At 53.3% G+C, this 20,319-nt stretch overlaps 2 protein-coding genes across 4 annotated transcripts; one reads left to right on the top strand and one right to left on the bottom strand.

The window, feature by feature from the left end:
• Positions 1 to 1,679: 1,679 nt before the first annotated feature.
• Positions 1,680 to 15,543, top strand: Dbnl (drebrin like). Of its 3 annotated transcripts, none has more exons than XM_028870590.2 (13): positions 1,680 to 1,842; positions 6,663 to 6,718; positions 8,457 to 8,569; positions 9,174 to 9,248; positions 10,271 to 10,417; positions 11,536 to 11,613; positions 11,803 to 11,954; positions 12,092 to 12,140; positions 12,495 to 12,588; positions 12,852 to 12,947; positions 13,046 to 13,155; positions 13,818 to 13,923; positions 14,416 to 15,543. In XM_028870590.2, the coding sequence occupies exons 1-13, from the start codon at positions 1,760 to 1,762 to the stop codon at positions 14,553 to 14,555; spliced, it is 1,299 nt and encodes a 432-aa protein (XP_028726423.1). In that variant the 5' UTR covers positions 1,680 to 1,759; the 3' UTR covers positions 14,556 to 15,543. The 3 variants fall into 3 exon arrangements, with proteins under 3 accessions (XP_028726423.1, XP_028726422.1, XP_037063991.1); XM_028870589.2 differs by having other exon boundaries at positions 12,089 to 12,140; XM_037208096.1 differs by lacking the exons at positions 1,680 to 1,842; positions 6,663 to 6,718 and adding an exon at positions 7,251 to 7,978 and having other exon boundaries at positions 12,089 to 12,140.
• A 609-nt stretch (positions 15,544 to 16,152) lies between these two features.
• Pgam2 (phosphoglycerate mutase 2) lies at positions 16,153 to 18,299 on the bottom strand. Its single transcript, XM_028870593.1, has 3 exons — positions 17,783 to 18,299; positions 17,510 to 17,690; positions 16,153 to 16,373 (listed from the first exon to the last, which is right to left on the bottom strand). Exons 1-3 carry the CDS (start codon positions 18,194 to 18,196, stop codon positions 16,207 to 16,209), a joined length of 762 nt encoding a protein of 253 aa, XP_028726426.1. The 5' UTR covers positions 18,197 to 18,299; the 3' UTR covers positions 16,153 to 16,206.
• Positions 18,300 to 20,319: the final 2,020 nt, after the last annotated feature.

Raw genomic sequence — 20,319 nt, 5'->3', positions numbered from 1 at the left:
CACATCAGATAATTACATTACCATTCATAAGAGTAGGAAAAATTATACAGTTATGAAGTAGCAACAAAATAATTTCATGGTTGGGGCTACCACAACACGAGGAACTGTATTAAAGGGCTGCAGCATTAGGAAGGGTGAGAACCACTGGCTTAAGTGATCTGTGAAGAGTAAATGCCTGTTGGAGCTGAGGATCTGGCTCAGTGGGAAAGAGCACTTTTTCACAAGTTTGAAGACCTGAGCTCAAACACCCAGTACCTGCTTAAAAAGCTGGGTTTGGCTCTGTACATCTATAACTTCAGTACTATGGGGAGGCAGAGACAGGAGGATCACTATGACTTGCTGGTCACCAGCCTAGCTCAAGATTCAGTAAGAGACCTGCCTCTAAGGAATAAGGTGGAGAATGAAAGAGCAGGACACTTGACATTGTCCTCTGGCCTCCACAAAGCACACAAGTATGCATACACCCCCACCCATGTACATGTACCACACACAATATATGTTACCTCTCTTGGAAGATTTGGGTTTGCTACATGGAGTTTAAGTTTCTTTTTAATACTTTTTTGAGACAAGGTCTCACTTGTAGCCAGAAACTCAGTGTATACCAGGGTGGCCTCAAACTCATAGAGACCTACCTGCCTCTGCCTCCCCAACACTCATCTTATTTTTATATATTTGTGTGATTGTGTAAGTGCACCATGTCCATGCATTGTATCAGCAGAGACAAGAAGAGGGCCTTGGGCACACTAGAACTGGAGTTACAGAGGGTTGTGTGCTGTATCAGTGCTGGGAATTGAACCTGGGTTTCCTGGAAGAGCAGCCAGTGCTCTTAACCACCAGCACCAGCACCAGCACCAGCACCACCACAAACAGCACCAGCGCCCCATTCTTGCAACATTTTAAATGTAGTAACTTTTACTTTCATTTTTCTTGCTGTGATAAAAATACCCTGACAAAAAGCAATTTATAGAAGAAAGGGCTTATTTTAGTTTACAGTTACAGATTATGATCCATTATAGGGACGTTCGGGCAACTATTTTTGAAGAAAAGTTGAGTTCACAAAAAAACGAACCTTCTCTTCATTACCCCACTATCGAGCTAATTTTTTTTTTCTTTTAGATGATCTAGATGATGCCCAAGCCGACCTAGAATTCACGTTTCTGCCTCTGCCTCCTGAGTGCTAGGATCACGGGCGCGTACCACCACGCCGGATACCGCAGATTAAATTTCTTTTTTCTTTTTCAGTTCCCCCCACCCCACCCCCGCGTCCCCAGACAGGGTTTCTCGGTGCAGCCCTGGCTGTCCTGGAACTTGCTCTGTACACTACACCAAGCTAGTATGAATTTAGATCCACCTGCCTCTGCTTCCCGAGTGCTGGGATTAAAGGTGTGCGCCACAGGTTCAGGAGTACACGTCTGGAGAGACTTGGGAATCTAAGCTTGCTCTCAAAATACACTAACCAAAACAAGAATGAGAAAAGAATAAGCCCGGTGCTCTGACTCGAGGTCGCGCCCTGGGGACAGCAGACGAGAACACAAGGCCCGGCCCGCCTCTCCTGGATTCGAATTCACCAACAGCCACTCCACCTTAACTCTACCGGCAAACTAGCTCGCAAGTTCTCTACTTCCGCTTCCGGCCTCCTGGGCGCGGCTTCCGCACGTCCGAGGCAAGGCTTCCGGCCGCCCGGGGCGGAGCTTCCGGTCGTCTGCGGAGGCCGGTGGAAAGCTGAGGCTGCAGCATCGCTGGGAGCGTGGGGCGTGCCATGGCGGTGAACCTGAGCCGGAACGGGCCGGCGCTGCAGGAGGCCTACGTGCGCGTAGTCACCGAGAAGTCCCCGACCGACTGGTAGGCAGCGAGGCGGGTCCGGGGAGGCGCTGGAGCTGGGAGGTCGGGGCGCGGCGTGGCCGTGGGCTTGCCAGATCACCTGCCCCGCTCCCTGCACTCTAGGGAGGTGCTACCCCGCCCTCGCCACCGCTGTCCCCCAACGGGACCCAGCGAAGACCCCCAGACCTTTCCTCTGCCGCCTAGTGGTCGGTTCTTCCCTGGGAGTCTCTTAGAGGTTTCTGCCTGGTTGGGATTGCTGTCCGCCAGGCTCTTGCCTTTTCTGGGGCTTCCCTGGACAAAGGGGTCCCGCGCAGCTCCCCAGCTCCTTAGAGGGCGGAAGCGGTGCGACGGTGGGCTTGAGGTCATGAGCTCACAGTGAAGGTTCGGTCAGAGATGTCAGTGGTCTGAGTCCCTGGTCTCTTCGATCACATTTCTGAATTATAGGAAGGGGACTGAAAACGGGATACTGTCACCTGTTTGAGAAAGGCTCCACCACCCCCAGGACATCCTCTGCTAGGCTGTCAGTGTTTCGGTTTCATCCTGCAGTTTACTCGGGCTTTCCAGTACTGGGAGCTTGGATCTGCAGTTTCAGGAGTGACCCTGCTGATACCCGACTCCACCCCCGCCTTCAGCTTTATGCATACCTGTGTATAGTAATTCTCTTTCACTTTCCCCACTTACTTAAATTGTTTCCATTAGTCAGTTTATGGGGCTTGTATTTCTGAGAAATAGGTTGAGTATGGCAGGTTAAGGTAAACAAATTTTGGGGAAGACAAACTGCACCTTGGAGTTCTGGTAGAATGGCCACTACGCTGTGGTCAGCACTGAGGGGCATCATACTGAGTCTGCCCCGTTGAGTCTTCCATGGAGACTTCCCCTATTGCGTGGTCCTGTGATCTCTTCTTTTCTACTGCTTTGTATCTCTTCAATCTCCCTGCCCTTCAGTCTTCTCAGAAACCATCTCTGGGAGTGATACGCCCAGCCTAGCCAGCCAGTGATCCTCCCCCATGCTTCGTTGAGCTAGCTAGCTTGGTTGCTTTTGAGACAAAGCCTCACTGTAGCTCTGGCTGGCCCGGAACTCACTGTGTAGACCAGGTTGGCCTTGAGCTCACCTGCCTCTGTTTCCCAAGTCCTCATTACATCCCATGCTGGAATCACCTGCTCCACTTTGGTCAGGCATTGCCCTGCCTCATCCACTCGCTGTCCCTTCTGAGGGTGCAGAGCCTTCTCTTTCCTCACACAGGATTCATCTGCCCGGCAGCCATGTCACTGCCGGGGTTCCTACAGCCCTGCAGACTGCCACTCCAGTTGAACGAGCCTCTGGCCTCCACCCTCACTGCCATAGCCATTTCAGTAGTTACTCAGCAAGATTGTGTGGCAGGTCCCCACTCGCTGAGAAAGTATCTGAACCATCTCACTTCCCTGCCCATAACTAGCTTCCTGTTGCACTTTGAGTAAAGCCCAGACTCTTGCCCTGCCTGACCTGGTTCCTGTTGCCCCTCCTGCTTGCTACACTGGCCACACCTGTTGACCACCCTTGTACCAAAGTCTTTCTCTTCCTCAACATTGCAAGCTAGTTCCTCATCACAGCCTTTTATCTTACTGCTTCCCTGAATGGAGCATACTTCCACATCACTTGATGGCTTCTTGTCCTTCATATCTCTGCACTGAGGTTGTCTTCTCAAGGAGGCCTCCAGGATTCCTAATATGTGGACCATGGTACCTTCAGAGTCTGGAAGAGGCTGTGGAGTCCCCCAAAACTAAAGATACAGTCACCTTTTCATCTCCCCCAGTTTCACTTCCTTGTGATATAAATAAGATGCATGCTGGAAACCTTCACAGAGTGAGTGTGTGTGAGTGTGTGTGTGTCAGTGTCTGTGTGTTCTTTATCTCTTCCCTAAAGTGGTGGGGTAGGCCTGTTTCTGTTCCCAGTGATTAGTTGTTACATTTTTGATGAATGGATTAAGCCATGTAGAAAAAGAAATAGACTGTCAAAAAGAGATGATCTTCAGTTTGGTAGTCACAAAAGGCTCCACACAGAGCTGGTACCATTGCACTATAGGTCAGAGCTACAGCTTTAGTTCCCCATTGGTAATCTAGTTTCAGCTTCCTCCCCAATGAGCTTGGTGTGACCTGTGCTCATATGGTTCCTAATTCACCCTGTGCATACTTCACTCCCTGACAGCCCGTTAGCATTAGGTGTATGAATGTCTCTCCTGTCTGTCGGAGGGTGAATTCCATGGGGAGGACCTTTCAGGGAGTGTTCACAGCTGCAGCTCTGTCATCCGTACACACATCTGGAGAGGGACTGGATGATAAGATGCTTTCTAAGTGTTCAAAGCCCAGTGCACTGTGCATCTTCACATTGATTTGAAAGAAGGGTGGAGCTCTGTCGGAGATAAGAAAAAACCTCTGAACTGGAAAGTGTGTGTGTGTGTGTGTGTGTGTGTGTGTGTGTGCATTCACAGGTACAAATGGATATGAATGTGTGTGTGGAGGCCAGAGATCAATGTCAGTCTTCCTCAATCACTATCTGCCTTATTATTTTTTTTAAGATTTATTTTTATTTTGTGCGTATGAGTGTTTGTCTACATGTATGTGTACCATGTGTATGCCTGGTGCCTGTGGAAGCCAGAAGAGGATGTGGGTCCCCTAAAACTGAATTTACAGATAGTTATGAGTCACATATGAGTGATGGGAACCAAACCTGGGTCCTCAGCAAGAGCAGAAAGGGCTCTTTCTGGCCACTAAGTTCTACTTTCTTTGGCCCTACTGTTTTTTGAGAGAGAGGGTCTCATTCACCTCCTTCTCACTAATTTTGCTAGACTGGGTGGCCAGGAAGCTCCAGGTTCTGTCTGTCTGTCTCCCCAGCACAGGGGTTATGAGCACTGTACCTGGCTTTTTCATGGGGACTGGGGGGGGGGGGGCCCTCAGGTCCTCAGACTTTGCATAACAAGCATTTGTCAGCTGAGCTACTTCCTCAGTCTTGATAGGTTTCTGTTTCATTTGAGCCAGTATGTTACCATGTAGTCCAGGCTGGCCTTGAACTTAGGATCTACCTGCCTCTGCTTCCATCCCTGCCTCCTGGTGCTGGGGTTACCAAGCATGTGCCACTGTGCCTAGCTTGAACTGAAAAACATTCCAGAAGGTAGTTTCGAATGGAACATAGGAGAAAGTGTGTGAGGTTGGAGGCCTCCGCCCCAGACACCAAGCAGGTCTTTGTTTGCCTGCTAGATCCCTTCTGTCCTCTGCCGCCTCTTCTAGTTCCCCTGCCCTGACAGCCAGGCTCATCACCAAGAGGAAGGGACTTGTTCCTTCCAGAGAGCTCTACCAATTCGGGCTGAATATCAAATGTGCCTCCCAGGTCATTGTCCTTGTGGACTGGGTCTGTGCTCTGGGCAGTCCTCTGTTCTAGGAAGCAGCATCTCCTTCCTGGTGACCTGTCTGCAGCCCTACCTGCTGGGTCTTTCTCACTGACTGTCGGGATATGCCCTTGCTGTGGCATTGACGACCTCTTCTGTCCGCCTGCCTCTCGAGCTGAGAGACAGCAGAGAGATCTGCTGTCACCTGGTCAGTCCCTGTACCTCATGTCTGTCGGCCCTGCTGGGGTTGTAAGTGTTCATGCTAATGTCAGGGCCCGTGTTGTGCCCCTCAGGTACAGCTTGCCCGTGTGAGAGCACCTCTTCAGGGTTGTTCTCCTCTATTCTGGTCAGTTGACTTCCATAGCCCAGACTAAACACTCACCATCGTTCCTCACTGCGGCTAGAGAGCCAGTTTATGAGCTCAAGTCATCTACAGAGTCTTAAGAATAGTTCCACACACCCAGCTTGGTGTCCACGTCGACGTAAGGCTCTGCTGGTTGGAAAACATGCCTATGGGCAACTGTTCATTAGGGGCTTGCTAGATCATTGAGAGAGAGAGAGAGAGAGAGAGAGAGAGAGAGAGAGAGAGAGAGAGAGAGAGAGAGAGAGAGAGAGATTGATTTATAAATAAATGCAGAGTGCTCTCTCTGCATGTACACCTTTATGGTAGAAGAGGGCATCAGATCCCACTGTAAATGATTGATTGTGAGCCACCATGTGGGTGCTGGGAATTGAACTCAGGTCCTCTGGAAAAGCAGCCAGTGCTCTTAACTACTGAGCCATCCCTCTAGTCCCTGTTTGTTTGATTTTCAAGACAGAGTTTCTCTGTGTAACAGCCCTGGCTGCTCTGGAACTCCCACTGTAGACCAGGCTGGCTTTGAACTCACAGAGATCCGCCTGCCTCTGCCTCCTGTTTGCTGGGATCAAAGGTGTGCACCACCACTGCCCAGCTTGGATCAGTGGTCTTAACTGGGATTCAGTATTATGTCATCTGTTTTCTGTTGCTGTATATGCCTAGTAAAGTGCATGTTTGCCAGGAGAGTCTCCAGACAGGAAGACCTCTGCCCCGCCCACAGGCTATAGAAGCAGGGCCGATGCACTCAGGAGTACCCAAAGCATCTTTCTTCTTCCTGCTTCTCCTTTAGCTGTTTGGATTCAGGTACATGTAGACATATTTTGCCTTTTGAAGTTTATGCGCCCACAAGCCAGCTGAGTATTTTGTTCTTGAGTGTGTAGAAAGAGCACACAGCTCTGCAGCTCGCATCTTCCTCTAAATAGATGTATGTATGTCCTTCCCCAGTCCCCATGGCTTTCTCTCAAGGGGAGTCCCGCGGCCAGATGGCCTCAGAGCAGCCTGCTGAGCTCCCATGTGGCAAGACAGAGCAGGGCACAGCGGAGCCCATGCCTGCCGTGGTAGGTGCGGTGAGGCCCACCGAGCCCTGGGTGCTGGCCACTGAGCCCGCCTGTGTTTCCTTTCAGGGCTCTCTTTACCTATGAAGGCAACAGCAATGACATCCGTGTGGCAGGCACAGGGGGTGAGTATGAACCCAAACAGGCTCTCGGCACCAGGAGAGAAGAGAGACACAAGAGAGAGAGGCCGTGACTCGCCCTGGGCTGTCTCAGCTGACATTTAAGCCATCGCAGGAGCAGGAAGGGGACTCAGGCACACAGGCATCACCTTTCTCCAGCTCAGCTACAATGACCCCTCCCCCAGTGGAGTTTTCCTGCAGACCTTTTACTGAGCTAGCTCCATTCGGGACTACTCCTGATCTGAGTGTGGGCCAGAGTCAGGTCAGCCATGACACGCATTCCTCTCTGGCTGTCCTTGGCCAGGCCAGGCCAGTGCTGCTGTCTTAAGAAGCAGCCCACCCTCCAGCTTATGGGCAGCACTTGTCCAGGGCACTGCAGATTGTGGATGCCAGTCTTCAAGCTGGTGCAGGTGAAGGCCCACATAATGTGTTCTCTGATTCTGTCCTGCCCTGGTCTTGGGCAACTACATGCAAGGGCCTGGCCCTCATTGGGGGGGGGGGGGCAGTATTGCTGCAAGTGGTCATGGGGACCTTGATTTGGTGTCTGTAGAGTACTGGCTTTTGGCCACCCCTGGGAGAAACAGGCAACTCAGTTGAGCCAGAGATGCCTGAAGTATAAGGCAGCCCTGGAGTTGAAACCCTTGACTCTCCCATGCTCGGGGCTAGCGTGACTGTCTTTGGGGGCCTGCCTGACCACTCTCCACTCCCAGCTCCAAGGGAGTGCCTGGAACACGCCCTCTGCTCCAGCAAACGAGAGTGTGGTTTTAGTCACTGTTGTTGATAGAGAAGTCCTTTCTGCTGTGAGCGGTTCTTGCTGATGCATCCTCTTTCTAGAATCGCCACCGATTGGTGGTCATCTCACGTGACCTTGTAGGTGCCTGAGAACTGCAGATATCAGCAGTGGGAGCTTCCTGCCTGCACAAAGCAGGACTGTTGCTCATCAGAATGCTGACTGCCCTGGGTTCTGTGGGCCCCTGTAGCTGAAATGGCTGACCCAGCGTCTGCCGTGACCCGGGAAGTTTAAAGACTGAGGCGCAGTGTCAGGGAGAACGGCTTAGGGCAGCTCATCCTGACCCCAACCAGGACTGCGAGGGTTTTAACTGTGTCTTTGGGATGTTCCCAAAAGTCTGCCTCTGGTGGCCCTGGAGCCTGAGTGGACATGGAGTTGTTGACAAGGGAACACTAGTAGGCCTGTTGTCCCAGGTCTCTTCCCTTCAGTGTAGTAGGTGCACATCTGGAACCCCAGCACTCAGGAGACAGAGGCAGGTGGGTGGATCTCTGAGTTCACAGTTCCAAGACAGCCGGGCCCATACAGAGAGACTTGTCTCAAAAACAAAAACGAAAGAAAAGTGAATATAGTAAAAAAGGCTTTTTTAATTTCTAAATTCCTTCTCAGTTTGGAGAAGTGGTTTTAAAAAACAAAAACAAACTATTGCGGGTCAAGTGGGGGCGGGCACCTAACATGCTCATCAGAAAGGCACTTTCTTGGGTCCCTCCCGCTCTACTGAGTCAGCTGAGTGAGGTTGGGACTCAAGAATCTGATGATTTATGTTTGTTTATTTTATTGCTTATTATTTTGTGGTTCTGGAGATCGAAGCCAGGCACTCTGCCACTAAGCTGCATAGTCATCAGGAGTTTGACTTTAAGCTTGGGTCTCAGAATGATTCTGCGGCAGGTGGGGCGAGCACTGGGGTGGGGGGTGGGGGGCTGCAGGCTGCCTCTGAGCCTTGCTGTGACTCTGCAGAGGGAGGCCTGGAGGAGCTGGTGGAGGAACTCAACAGCGGGAAGGTGATGTACGCCTTCTGCAGGGTGAAGGACCCCAACTCTGGCCTGCCCAAGTTTGTCCTCATCAACTGGGTATGTGGAATCCTCTCCGACACACGGGGAACAGAGTGTGTGACTGCACCACTCCGGAGGTCACAGAACTGTTAGTTAAAAATGGGGGAGTGAGCAGAGTAGACCGTCCATTTATTGTGAACCAAGGAATAAATGGCTTTGCTTGGGATTCACCCCCCAAGCTCAGAATGATTCCTGCAGGATGGAGTAGAAATTATTACAAGAAAATCTAAAAAAAAAAAAGAAAAGAAAGAAAGAAAATCTCCGCCCTGTGATGGCTCTGGAGGAGAGGGCCTTTGGTGGGGTTCAGGAGCCTTGGGAATAGAGATAGGAGCTCCAACAGAGTAGATAGATGCCCCTAGCTGGGGACCAGGAGTGTTTGAGAAATCCCCCAACTTGGGAAGCCAGCAGCCATGCTTCTCAAAGAACACCCTGAGCTCCTTGGAAAAGAGGACTGATCTCATCTATGTGACTCATTATGGAGAATGGCTTTGGCTTTGGCTGGGAGGGGGAGGAGGGAGTATCTTTTAGGAGCGATAGGGAAACTGTTGGGTTCCTAGGAATTGTGGGCCAGGAAGTGGCTTTGGAGGAGGCCTGGGTCATGCTGTCTGTGCTTGTGTTGCAGACAGGCGAGGGTGTGAATGATGTGCGGAAGGGAGCATGCGCCAACCATGTCAGCACCATGGCCAACTTCCTGAAGGTGAGGCTGAGCCAAGCCCCTGCAGGGGCCTTGCAGGGTCCAGTACTCTAGATTCCTGAGTACAGGTGAACTGGAAGGGAGCTGGAGTCAGGAGCAGGGCCATGACTAATGTTCTGGCTGGCCTGCAGGACGTGGGCAAAGCCACCTCTGCCTGGCTTCAGTGGGGCAAGATAAGGACCACTCCAGCACGGACCCAGTGGGCAGGGCTGAGCCCCAGGTTCTGCTTTGTCGACTGCTCTGTCTGAATGGTTTAGCAGTATCCGGCATAATGACCCGCCCTTTAATCCCAGCCCTCAGAAGGCTGAGGCAGGCAGATTCTTTGAGTTTGAGGCCTGCTAGGGCTACCTAGTGAGACCTTGTCTCATAAAACTAAAAAAGAAAACAGGGAAAAGTTGAGCAGCAGTAGCAGGACTTGAAGGAACAAGCCGCTGATGCCCCTGCCCCATGTATCCCTCTGGGGCATCCCTTTGCTGGCCATTTACACAAGCATTGGTGTCAGGATCCTGCAGCTGTAACCCTTTGCAATTTCAGGGGCACTTCTGCCACAGTTAATTTATAATTCAGTTGTCAGCTGACTTTTTACATTTCCTTGGTTTCCGGCAAGGAGACTTGAGACTGATTTCTGTTTCTGCCAACATGGCTTTAGACATACCTTCATTCTTCCACCATGAAAAAAGAAGACTTTTTCATTAAGTTTTACATTATTTTTTGCAGTGTGGAGAGCAAACCCAGATTCTCACATGCTGCCAAGTAACCTGTGGGTTACTCGGTGAGCTTCCAAGCACGTTAGTTGTATAGTCTAATACAACTAGTGAGTTTTCATTGACTAGATGGAAGGTGCCTGAGCATCTGTTGAACTGCAGCAGGAACTGTGTAGTATCCACGGGGAGAGCTGAGCCTTGGTGTCTCCTGACACTAGTCTTGGGTGCAGTGGTGGCCTTTGCTAGATGGACAGATAGGAGTTCGGCCTGTCCTCTCCAAAGCTCGCAAAGCTTCTGTTTGAAGTGCTGCTTCTGCTCTAGGGCGCCCATGTGACCATCAATGCTCGGGCTGAGGAGGATGTGGAGCCTGAGTGCATCATGGAGAAGGTTGCCAAGGCCTCTGGGGCCAACTACAGCTTCCATAGGGAACCCAGCTGCTTCCAGGATACAGGCCCTCAGGCCCCAGTGGTGAGTGCTGCCCTGACATGGACCTTTCTCCATGCCCGAGAGCAGGGGACCAGGGATGTAGCTTCTAGAGTCTGGGTAACTACGTCCTTCTGCCTGGCATCTTTAGATGGTAGTCCTAAGCCCTGATGGGCACCAGCGCCACTAGCTTGGCTGTTCTAGAGCCAGCCTGTGGCAGAGGCGCTTCAGCAACCGTGAATCTACAGCTGTGATAGTCTAATAACCCCAGAGGTACGGCGTCAGCATGACTTAGACGGTCCTGGCAGTAGCCATTGTGGAGAGCTTCTGGTGGCTTCAGTGCAGAGCCTGAAACCACACAGGCCTGTGACTCCGACATCACGTAGAGCTCATGGCTGCAAACCACTTCTTAGTCATACAATTGGGACCCATGGTGATTCTTCTGGATGCCGTTAGCAGTCAGCTGTCTGAGGAGCAGTCTGTTTTAGAACTGCCAGGAGTCTGGGATAAAAACCCTTTCCTGTCCCCGTCGGTGAGGACCAGTTGCCTCTTCAAACACACACGTACGTGGATGCACACCCTGTGTCCTCAGGATGCCATGTCCTTCCTGGATGGTCTCCGAGGGCTTTTGTCGTTCTTTTGTTTTAAAGATGTCTTTTATGTATAATGTGTATGGGGTTTTGCCTGCATGTATGTCTGTGCACTACATGTATGTGCACTGTGCCTGCAGAGGCCAGAAAGGGCACCAGATCCTCAGGTGTCTTGAATTACAGACAGCTCCTCCATGGCAGTGCTGGGAACCCGGTCCTCTGGAAGAGCAGTAAGTGCTCTTAGCAGCTGGGCCCTCGTTCCAGCCCTTGTTCTGGTTTTGAGACAGAGCCTTGCTCTGTAGGCCAGGCTGGCCTTGAACTCAAGATCCTTCTGCCTCGGCCTCCCGGGTGCTGGGACTGCAGGTGTGTACTGCCACACCCAGCCCCTAGACTTTTTTCTGAACATCTTGGTTTGTCTCCTGTGGGTGGTAGGCCAGGCTCCCCTGGGCCTGCTAGGTGCAGCCCTAGTAGGTTTCACCTGCTTTCTAGAGCTGGCAAATTCCCTTTCCCTGCCCCACCGCATGCCTGGCGTCCACATGGGGCCAGACCTCTCGTGTACTGTGTCCTCTCTAGGGCTCTGTGTACCAGAAGACCAACGCCATATCTGAGATCAAGAGGGTTGGCAAAGATAGCTTCTGGGCCAAAGCCGAGGTGAGTGCTGTCGTGGTGGGGACAGGCGCACTGGCGGCCGCTCTCCTGGGCAGTAACCTTTACGGCTGGTTAAACTGAAGGCATGTGTGAGTTAAGTCCCGGTGCATGATGGGCGGTAGTGTCCCAGTCCCTGGCGGGGTTTGAGGCCGAGGGGGCTGCCCATGGCTGAGGGCCCAGCTCCCTCTGCAGAAGGAAGAGGAGAACCGCCGTCTCGAGGAGAAGCGGCGGGCTGAAGAGGAGCGGCAGCGGCTGGAGGAGGAGCGGCGGGAGCGGGAGCTGCAGGAGGCTGCCCGCCGCGAGCAGCGCTACCAGGAACAGCAGAGGTCATCTGGACCCCCCAGGTTAGCCCATCATGCACCGGGGCAAGGGGTTAGCGCTGTCCCCAACGCTCGCGTGTTCTGAGAGGCAGGAGCGCTGAGAGACCAGCACGAGGGGCTGCTGACAAGCCTCAGCCTCCTAATCTCGGCCCTTCCAGCAGGACATGTGAGCGGGAGCAGGAAGTGGCCTCGAGGAGCAGGCAGGAGTGGGTGAGTCTGGGGAGTCCCTTCACGCCTGGGAACTTGCTGCTTCGGCTCTGATTGGCCACTTGGGAAATCCTTGTTCTCAGACCTCTACAGTCAACCTGAGGAGCATCTGCGCTCATCAGAGAACCAGTGGGGGGCGGGGGAGCCAGGACAGAAGCTTTTGGCATTGGCTTGAAGCCTCCCATCTTGGGAGAGGCCCTGTCAGCTCCTCGGCTTCCTATTCCCCATTCTAACCCACCCTACACACACCTCACACAGCGTTGAGGGCCTGCTTTCTGAGGTGGGGGCGGTCAGGTGAGAAGCCGTGGGGTTCTCATTCACCGCTGGGGTCAAAGCATGCTTCTGTGTTTCTCCCAGGAGTCTGCTGGGCAGCAGGCCCCACACCCACGAGAGATTTTCAAGCAGAAGGAAAGGGCTATGTCCACCACCTCTCTCTCCAGCTCTCAGCCAGGTGAGACCTCTGGGCCTGGCCACAAAACAGGGTGGACTGAGGGGAAGCCCATGCAGGGGCCTCCAAGGCATGTTTCAAAGGGTGACCCTTTTGTCCTGCATCAGTGACCCCTAAAGGACATCAGGGCTCTATTGCCCACAGCTTTACCACACAGCCCCGAACCCTGGGGTCTTTACCTGCGCTATCCACGGCCCTGCTTCAGGGCTGTAGACTGCAGGTGTCAGATCCGAAGTAATGCTCGTGGTACTTTCTGGGTTGTTCAGGCAAGCTGAAGAGCCCCTTCCTGCAGAAGCAGCTCACTCAGCCGGAAGCCTCCTATGGCAGAGAGCCAACGCCCACTGTCTCAAGGCCCGGAGCAGGCAAGCCCTTTGTGACCTTGTCCAGCCTGGAGGGGATGCTGATTGAGGAGGGGTCTGTTGTAGGAAGGTGGTCACGTCCTGCTCTGTCCTTTGCCCAGGTGTCTGTGAGGAGCCAGCACTTAGCCCTCTGTCTTCGGCCCAGACAGAAGAGGAGGCCACATATGAAGAACCTCCGGAGCAGGACACCCTCTACGAGGGCTCTCCACTGGTGGGTTCCTGGTGGAGCGTGGGACAGGCCCGAGTTTCCTGTGGCACGTTTGGGGGCACTAGGGGTGCTTGTTTTTTCTGTTTGTTTCTGAGTTGTTGGGCCTGCGTACATGCGTGTGTGGGGTGCCTGTGGAGGCCGGAAGGTACACCTAGAGTTACAGTGTGAGCTGCTGCCCTCTGCAAGAGTGGCCAGTGCTCTTAACTACTGAACCATCTCTCCAGCCCTTTACAGACAGGGTCTCACTGTGTAGCCTTCAACTGGGATCCTCTCGACACAGCCTTCCTGAGTAAGGGCATTGCCCCATGCACAGCGTAGATTAGTTTTGTGGCATGGATGGTAGAATCCAAGGCCTCGAGCATGGTAGACAAGCAACCTGCCAGCTAGTAGACTCATTGGCCTTGGGGCCACACTGTGCTTTAGGGTGCGTGGGCCAGTGCTCCTGGGTAGTTGATGTTAGATGCCCAGAGCTCCTTGCAGTCCGTGGCTGGAGGGATTTGTGGGCTCCCTTTGAGATGAGAGCCCTGCGTGCTGCAAGTGTACCAGGCAGCATCGCCCCTGGCCCCAAAGAGCCCCCCCTTCTACATCCCCCCCCCCTCCCAGCTTCATCTGAGCTCGGGTGAAGGCTGAGTCTGGGGTAATGCCATCTTTCTCACTTCTGACAGGCGCAGCAGCAAGAGGCTGGCTCTGTACACATTGACAACTACATGCAGGGCCAGGGCATCAGTGGGCAAGGGCTATGCGCCCGGGCCTTGTACGACTACCAGGCAGGTGAGATTCCCCCAGCTGACCATCACAGGTCACGAATCAAGAATGTGTATAGGGGCTTTATAGGGTTGGCCCGAGGGTGTCTGAAAGAAGAGATGAGATGGAAGGCCCCCTGGAGTGGGAATGCCCATAGCATTGGTACGTCTGTCCTAAACAGCATGTGCCTCCAGTTATCTGCCCTCCATCCACTGGCAGGAATCCCTATGGCTGTCCTTATTGTAGACCTTCCAGGTCTGATCAGACAAGTGAGGCCTGGATGTTGACTCCCAGCCCTCAGGGGGTGGGAGGGCGGGGGGTTGTGGATCTACCTTTTACAGGAGTGCTCTGTAGGAAGCTGTGCAGTTCCCGTCACCTTGGTGCCGTCAGTCTGGATGGCAGTGGGCTGTTTTTGAGGAGGGAGCAGGGCTCTGAGCTTTAGAGCAGGAAAGGCTGGGCTCCCTGGTGAGGGGTGTGGCAAGGCACTGAGATGCCATCCCTCTGCTTCCTTTCCTGCAGCTGATGACACAGAGATCTCCTTTGACCCTGAGAACCTAATCACAGGCATCGAGGTCATTGATGAAGGCTGGTGGCGTGGCTATGGGCCTGATGGCCACTTTGGCATGTTTCCTGCCAACTACGTGGAGCTCATAGAGTGAGGCTGAGGCCTGTCTTCCTTCTCTACTGGAAGTGGCTTCCTTGTTGTGAAGAGGCCTAAGAGTCACTGTGTGGCACTCTTCTAGGAATGGAACTTCAGTGCGGACAAGGCTCCCTCTGCCTTGAGTGCTCTGTTACCCCAGATGGAGCAGAATCCCACTGCTCCCCCAAATGCTTACCACAGCCTCCAGGACCTCCTACCGACTCACACTTGACCCCAGTGGGGATGGCGTATTGAGCCAAGCTTAACCTGTGGGCAGCTCCTGGGTGACCTCTGTCCAAGGAGGGCAGCACTGAGAAGGGAGGGTCAGAGCAGGGACATCGGGCCACATCTGCATTTCCTTTCTCTCTCTGTGTGGCTTCTGAGGGTGGTAGCTGTGGTAGCTACAGCTGATTAGAAAGGCCCTTGGGAATCATGAACTTAAGAAAATTGCTTTTAGCGGAATCTTGACCAAAATCAGAGTAGACCATGACGGTTTTAACAGCAGGGAAGCTGTCTTACTAAGGGCTTCCCTCCCTCCCTCCACTTCTGTCCCCATGTCTGTGCTGCGGGAAGAAGGGATGGGATGACCAAGCTCCCATCTCGGGGAACGTGAAAAATCAAAGACATGACATGTACCATGTGGCTCACTCAGTGTCTGCTGGCTCCGCCCATCTGTGTCCGATAACTTAAGAATGCAGTGAGGTCCACAGCTCGTCTGCCCCACTTCTGATCTAAATGGGAAGAAACCCCAACCTGGGGTGTCTCGGCATTGTACCTGAGTGTCCAGATGTGTGTTTACACATTAGGTACCCTCAGACAGACTCTGGCTGGTTAGCCTCCTATAATGGCATGGTGGTATGTGCCTTTAACCCCAGCACTCAGGAGGCAGAGGCAGGTGCATCTCTGTGAGTTCAAAGCCAGCCTAGTCTTTATAGTTCCTGGACAGCCCGAGCTGCATAGTCTCAGTCTCAAAAAGAGGGGCGGGGTATATAAATGATAAGATGTAACTGATGTCGGAGCCTTCCTGCATTTCAGTTCTAGAAGAGGCCACTGCTGCACAGTTGGTCCAGCACTCATCTGCCTGGAGATGCTGGGTGGATATACTTGACTCCCAGACTTACCCACTAGCAGCCTGGCGTGGAGGTGCACAGGGGGATCCACCAGGCTGTGGTCAAACCTACTTCCTCCCCATCTCCTGCCTGTCCTTGGGCTTTGTGGTGACCACAGTAGGCCATGAAGGCCCTATGAGCTTAGTCTGGAGGCCTAGTCTAATAGGCTTGTCCTGGCTGGGAGGTACATTTAACATGCCATTTAAGAGGTCACAGGGGTAGCAGAAAGCCACCCTGAAGGAAGCTGGTGAAGAGTCACACTTCCTGCTTCTCATGGAGAAGACCAGGTCACATTGCTTTTCTCCCTAATACAACCAAGTGACTCTAGAGCTGCAGGGTCACTACAGGGGATTGGTCACACTACAGAGGGTATGCAGAGTCCTGATTTAGCCCCAAATAGCCAGAGATGGATCCTGGACTTGTGCCTCCATTGACGTTGGCTAGGGATAGCTGCAGCCCTGGACCTGGGAGTCCTCGTGACTAAGAGTCGAGCTGTGCAGACCAGGCCTGGCTGTGCTAAGCTTGGCACTGCAGAAGTAACTTTATTGCCCACGTCCACCCTCACTTTGCCTTGCCCTGGGCGGCAACAGCTTCCATGGCCTTGCGAACTGTCTCTTCGTCTCCCAGGAACCTCATGGGCTTGGTAGGCTTCATCGCCTGGTCCAGCTCATACACGATGGGGATTCCCGTGGGCAGGTTCAGTTCCATGATAGCCTGATCTGACATCCCTGGAGCAAAGGAACAGTGTTCTTAGCCACTTCCACCCAATTCATAGAGTATGACCTTGGGTACTGGGGTGCTGCCAGTTAACCCATCCCTGAGAGCAAGGCCACAGAAGTGTGCCTAAAGGTCAAGGCAGATCTGCATACAGAAATAGCGTGGCAGCAAGACAACATCCCCCTGAATAGCTGTGACCTGAGTGCTACTACGCATGCTCTCAGCCCAGGGTGAATTGGCCAGACTAAAGAGGGTTGGGAAGAGTGTCATTTTAGAGGTTCTAAATTTTGAGCAGGGGAGGAACAGGAAACCTGACCCTGCCTGCTCCTGCAGCCCCTGCCTGGAATAGCAATTCAACCTTTGCTGTTGCTATCAACCCGACCCAGCCAAGCAGGAGGACCTGGGAGTGTTTCCTGGGGCATCCGGAGCTCTCCCCATGTGCCTCTCCCCAGGAGCTGGAGAAATGGGCCACACCCAGCTCCTTTCCTAGGATCCCAGCAAGCCTAAAGGTCATCCAGAGTCTAATACAGACTTCTGATGTCTAAGACCCAGTTGGGGCCATAATTGGTGACCTCCCTGTGCCCATATGGCTCCCCAAACCCGTCTGTCACCCCTTGCTCTTGAGTAGGAGCCCCCCCCCCCAAGCCTAAGATTGTTAAGTAGTTCCATAGCTCAGCACTGAGACTGCTTTTTGCCTAAAGAAGCAGTGGGGAGGGAGACTGGTTCAGCTTTGTGCAGGTGGGTGGGCTGTTTGTTGTAGCCTCCACCTGAGACCAAAGGACCTCCAATTAAAGAAAAGCCGACAGCACTATGCCAAGAGTTCTGTAGCAACCCAAGTGGCCTGTCTAGGGTTCGGCATGGCAGCATTTGGGGCTGAATGCACCGAGCTCCGGCCCTCTTTCCCTGTGGGTGCCTCAAGCCTACTCTAGAGTCGGCTCCTGTGGGGCGGGTGGCTCAGCTGTGCAGACTAAACTCGCCATCTCCGTCATAGCCCAGTATGTGCTGGAGGTGGATCAACAAAAATCCCTCTCGACTTTTAACCTCAATCTATTCCTGAGATCCTCACATCTGTAAAGTATCTGAAACAAGTCGGGGTGGTCGCCCTCACTGTTTTCTGTCTCACATCTTTCCTAAGGGTGATCCTCACCTTCTAGATGCTTCACAATGCCGCGAAGGCTGTTTCCATGGGCGGCAATAAGCACTCTTTTGCCAGCCTTAATCTTAGGCACTATCTCGTCGTTCCAGAAGGGCAGGGCCCGGGCAATGGTGTCCTTGAGGCTCTCACAGGTAGGCAGCTCCCCAGGCTTCAAATCGGCGTAACGCCGGTCCTGGGGAGAGGCACAGGGACATTTGCGGTGACTCCCTGGGTCGCCCTCCCACCCAGGCTCCCAGCCCTGCAGCTTCCCAGCGCCTGGCCCACCTTGCTGATGGTATTATGGTAGGGGTGTTTCTCATCCATCGGGGGTGGCGGGGTGTCAAAGGAACGCCTCCAGATCTTCACCTGCTCCTCCCCGTGCTTTGCAGCTGTCTCCGCCTTATTGAGGCCGGTGAGGCCCCCATAATGCCGCTCGTTGAGGTGCCAGGTACGCACCACAGGCAGCCACATTTGGTCCGTAACATCCAGGATGGTCCAAAGGGTACGGATGGCCCGCTTGAGCACCGATGTGTAGCAGATGTCAAACTCCATCTTGGCATCTTTGATGGCATTGCCCCCCCGCTTGGCCTCCTCAGCCCCCTTCTCACTTAGTTCTGCATCAAACCAGCCACAGAAACGGTTCTCTTGGTTCCACGAGCTCTCACCATGGCGAACCATCACCACACGGTGGGTGTTCATGGTGGCGGGAGACAGAGGCGCTCCAGGTGACAGCAGCTTGCTTAGTCCCTTCAGCTTTATAACAGTCTTCCCAGCCCCCACCCCAGCCCTAACTGCCAATCAGCATTCCAGGAGGTGCAGGCAGGGGCAGGTGGCCAGTAGTAGAACTGGGGGTGGGGTGCAGTCCAAGGAGCTGGACTTAAAAATAGCCTACAAAACCATCGGCTCTGCCTGGGCTCAGATGACAAGAACATAACGAGCTGGCGCCTGGGGCCAAGCTGGGTGGGGTAGACGGCGAGCCTGGGGTGTTCTCCGTGGAAATATTCCTTGACATCAGGGGCTTTCGGCGTCTCCCCCAGCCCTTTCCTGCGCAGGCAGAAACAAAACTCTCCCAGGCCCACTTCTGATCTTTAAGATGGGGTTTAGCTATGTGGCCCAAGCTGCAATCCTCCTGCCTCGGCCTCTTAACACAATAAGACAAGCTCAGGCCTGTCTCAGAAAGGACCCTAATCTAATGTCAAAATCAGCCAAGGAGTGTGTGTACTGGTCATCCATCTGAAAAGGTCAGTGCATGCGTTAATGTGTGTGTCTACAGCAGACGACTGTTCTCGGCCCAGGTGCCTGTCTCAGCACACATGCGTTGCCTGCATTAGCGTGTCGCAGGCACACACTTGTTGCCAGGAGAACACACACACACACACACACACACACACACACACACACACACACACACATGCACCACCCTTACAGCTTTGCCGTGCTCAACTTAGTAGAGAATTTCTTAGGCTGGAGGCCTTCCTCAGGCTCCTGATCACCTACCTCTCTGACAGGGCTCTCTTCCACCTTTCGTAGGCAGCCAAGCTAGGGGGGCCCTTTGGTAGACAGCGGAGCAGGAAAAGTCATGACAGAAAGAAACAGAGCAGGTACAAGCCATGCTTCAGGGAAGTCCAGCCTCGTGGAGGGCAGTGCCAGACAGCAGCGTGGGCTGAGAACCCCTCTTGGTTTTGGTTTCCAGAACAATCAAAGGAAAAGGACTTCTCCTCTCTGGGGCCCCTTGTTGAGTCTGAGCTGTTCTCCAAGCTAGCTTACCCCTCCAAGCTGAGGCCACCTCGGAAAAGAAAATAGGATTCGTGGCACTCACACGCCCATACCTCCTGGGCACAGGACTGCACCAAGTTAGAGGGGTTGGTTATAGGGTATGTCCAGTTCCCAGGGCAAGCACCCAGGGATACGCTGACACTCGGAATGGGCAGCACAGAGTCCAGAACATCTGCATTTGAGCTTGGAGGACACAGTCCCCACATCTCATCCTACCTCCCCCATTTGTAAACAAGAACAGATGGGTGGTGGGAGCCAAGGCCTTGCATGCAGGAAGCCTCCATACTGGTCCCAACCCCCACAAAAGACTCTGTAGACCAAAGCAGACCCAAGAATCCTAACAGGCAGAGTTAGGAGAACTTCTGCAGAGCTCGGGGCTTGCAGGTGGAACCCATGCCTCCTCGTGACACCACACTCAGGTCTCATTTTTTCTCTCTCCTAACCCAAGTCTGGTCTCTGTCCTTGGCCACATTAGGAAAACCACCAGGTTAACTGACTGTGACTGTGGCCCTGAAGGGCAGCATGATACCACAGCTTGACAAGACCACTGTGACTAGCTCTGGGTGCTAGGAAGGAAGGGGCGTGGCGGGGCAGGGAGGAGGGGAGGAAGGGCTGCTTTGAGGGTGCATCAGGAAGCAGCAGCTCCCTAGATGATACGCTGATGAACCCAAAGCACTCAGCTGTGAGCCCTACAAGGGAGGGATGCTAGGCTGAGGTGCCAGGAAAAACCAGCAAGCCCTAGGGGCCTAGAGAGATAGCTCAGCAGTTAAGAGCACTTCCAGAGGACCCAGGTTCAATCTCTAGCACCCACGTCACAGCTCCAGGGGTGTCCAACAGGTCTGGACCCGGTGGGTATCTGCAATAGTGTGCACATTTCCCACACACAGACACACAATTGAAAATAATAAAAATAAAAACATCTTAGAACCTGGTGTGCTTGTGCGGACCTTAATCCTGGATCAGGGAAGGCTGTTCAGCCAAGACTAGATGAAGGGCCATTTCTTTTCCTTTCTTTAAGACAGGGTCTCAAGCCGGGTGGCAGCGGC

Source organism: Peromyscus leucopus, chromosome 7 (genome assembly GCF_004664715.2).
Source record: "Peromyscus leucopus breed LL Stock chromosome 7, UCI_PerLeu_2.1, whole genome shotgun sequence".
Lineage (NCBI taxonomy): Eukaryota > Metazoa > Chordata > Mammalia > Rodentia > Cricetidae > Peromyscus > Peromyscus leucopus.
This window is presented reverse-complemented; position numbering and strand designations above follow the sequence as displayed.

Bases quoted from the DNA above. Each gene is read 5' to 3' on its own strand.
- Dbnl (XM_028870589.2), top strand. From the start codon at position 1,760: ATGGCGGTGAACCTGAGCCGGAACGGGCCGGCGCTGCAGGAGGCCTAC. The intron at 8,570-9,173 runs GTATGTGGAATC...CTTGTGTTGCAG, and splicing joins AGTTTGTCCTCATCAACTGG to ACAGGCGAGGGTGTGAATGA. The intron at 13,156-13,817 runs GTGGGTTCCTGG...CACTTCTGACAG, and splicing joins TCTACGAGGGCTCTCCACTG to GCGCAGCAGCAAGAGGCTGG.
- Pgam2 (XM_028870593.1), bottom strand. From the start codon at position 18,196: ATGAACACCCACCGTGTGGTGATGGTTCGCCATGGTGAGAGCTCGTGG. The intron at 17,691-17,782 runs GTGGGCCAGGCG...GCCTCTCCCCAG, and splicing joins ACCATAATACCATCAGCAAG to GACCGGCGTTACGCCGATTT. The intron at 16,374-17,509 runs GTGAGGATCACC...CCTTTGCTCCAG, and splicing joins CATTGTGAAGCATCTAGAAG to GGATGTCAGATCAGGCTATC.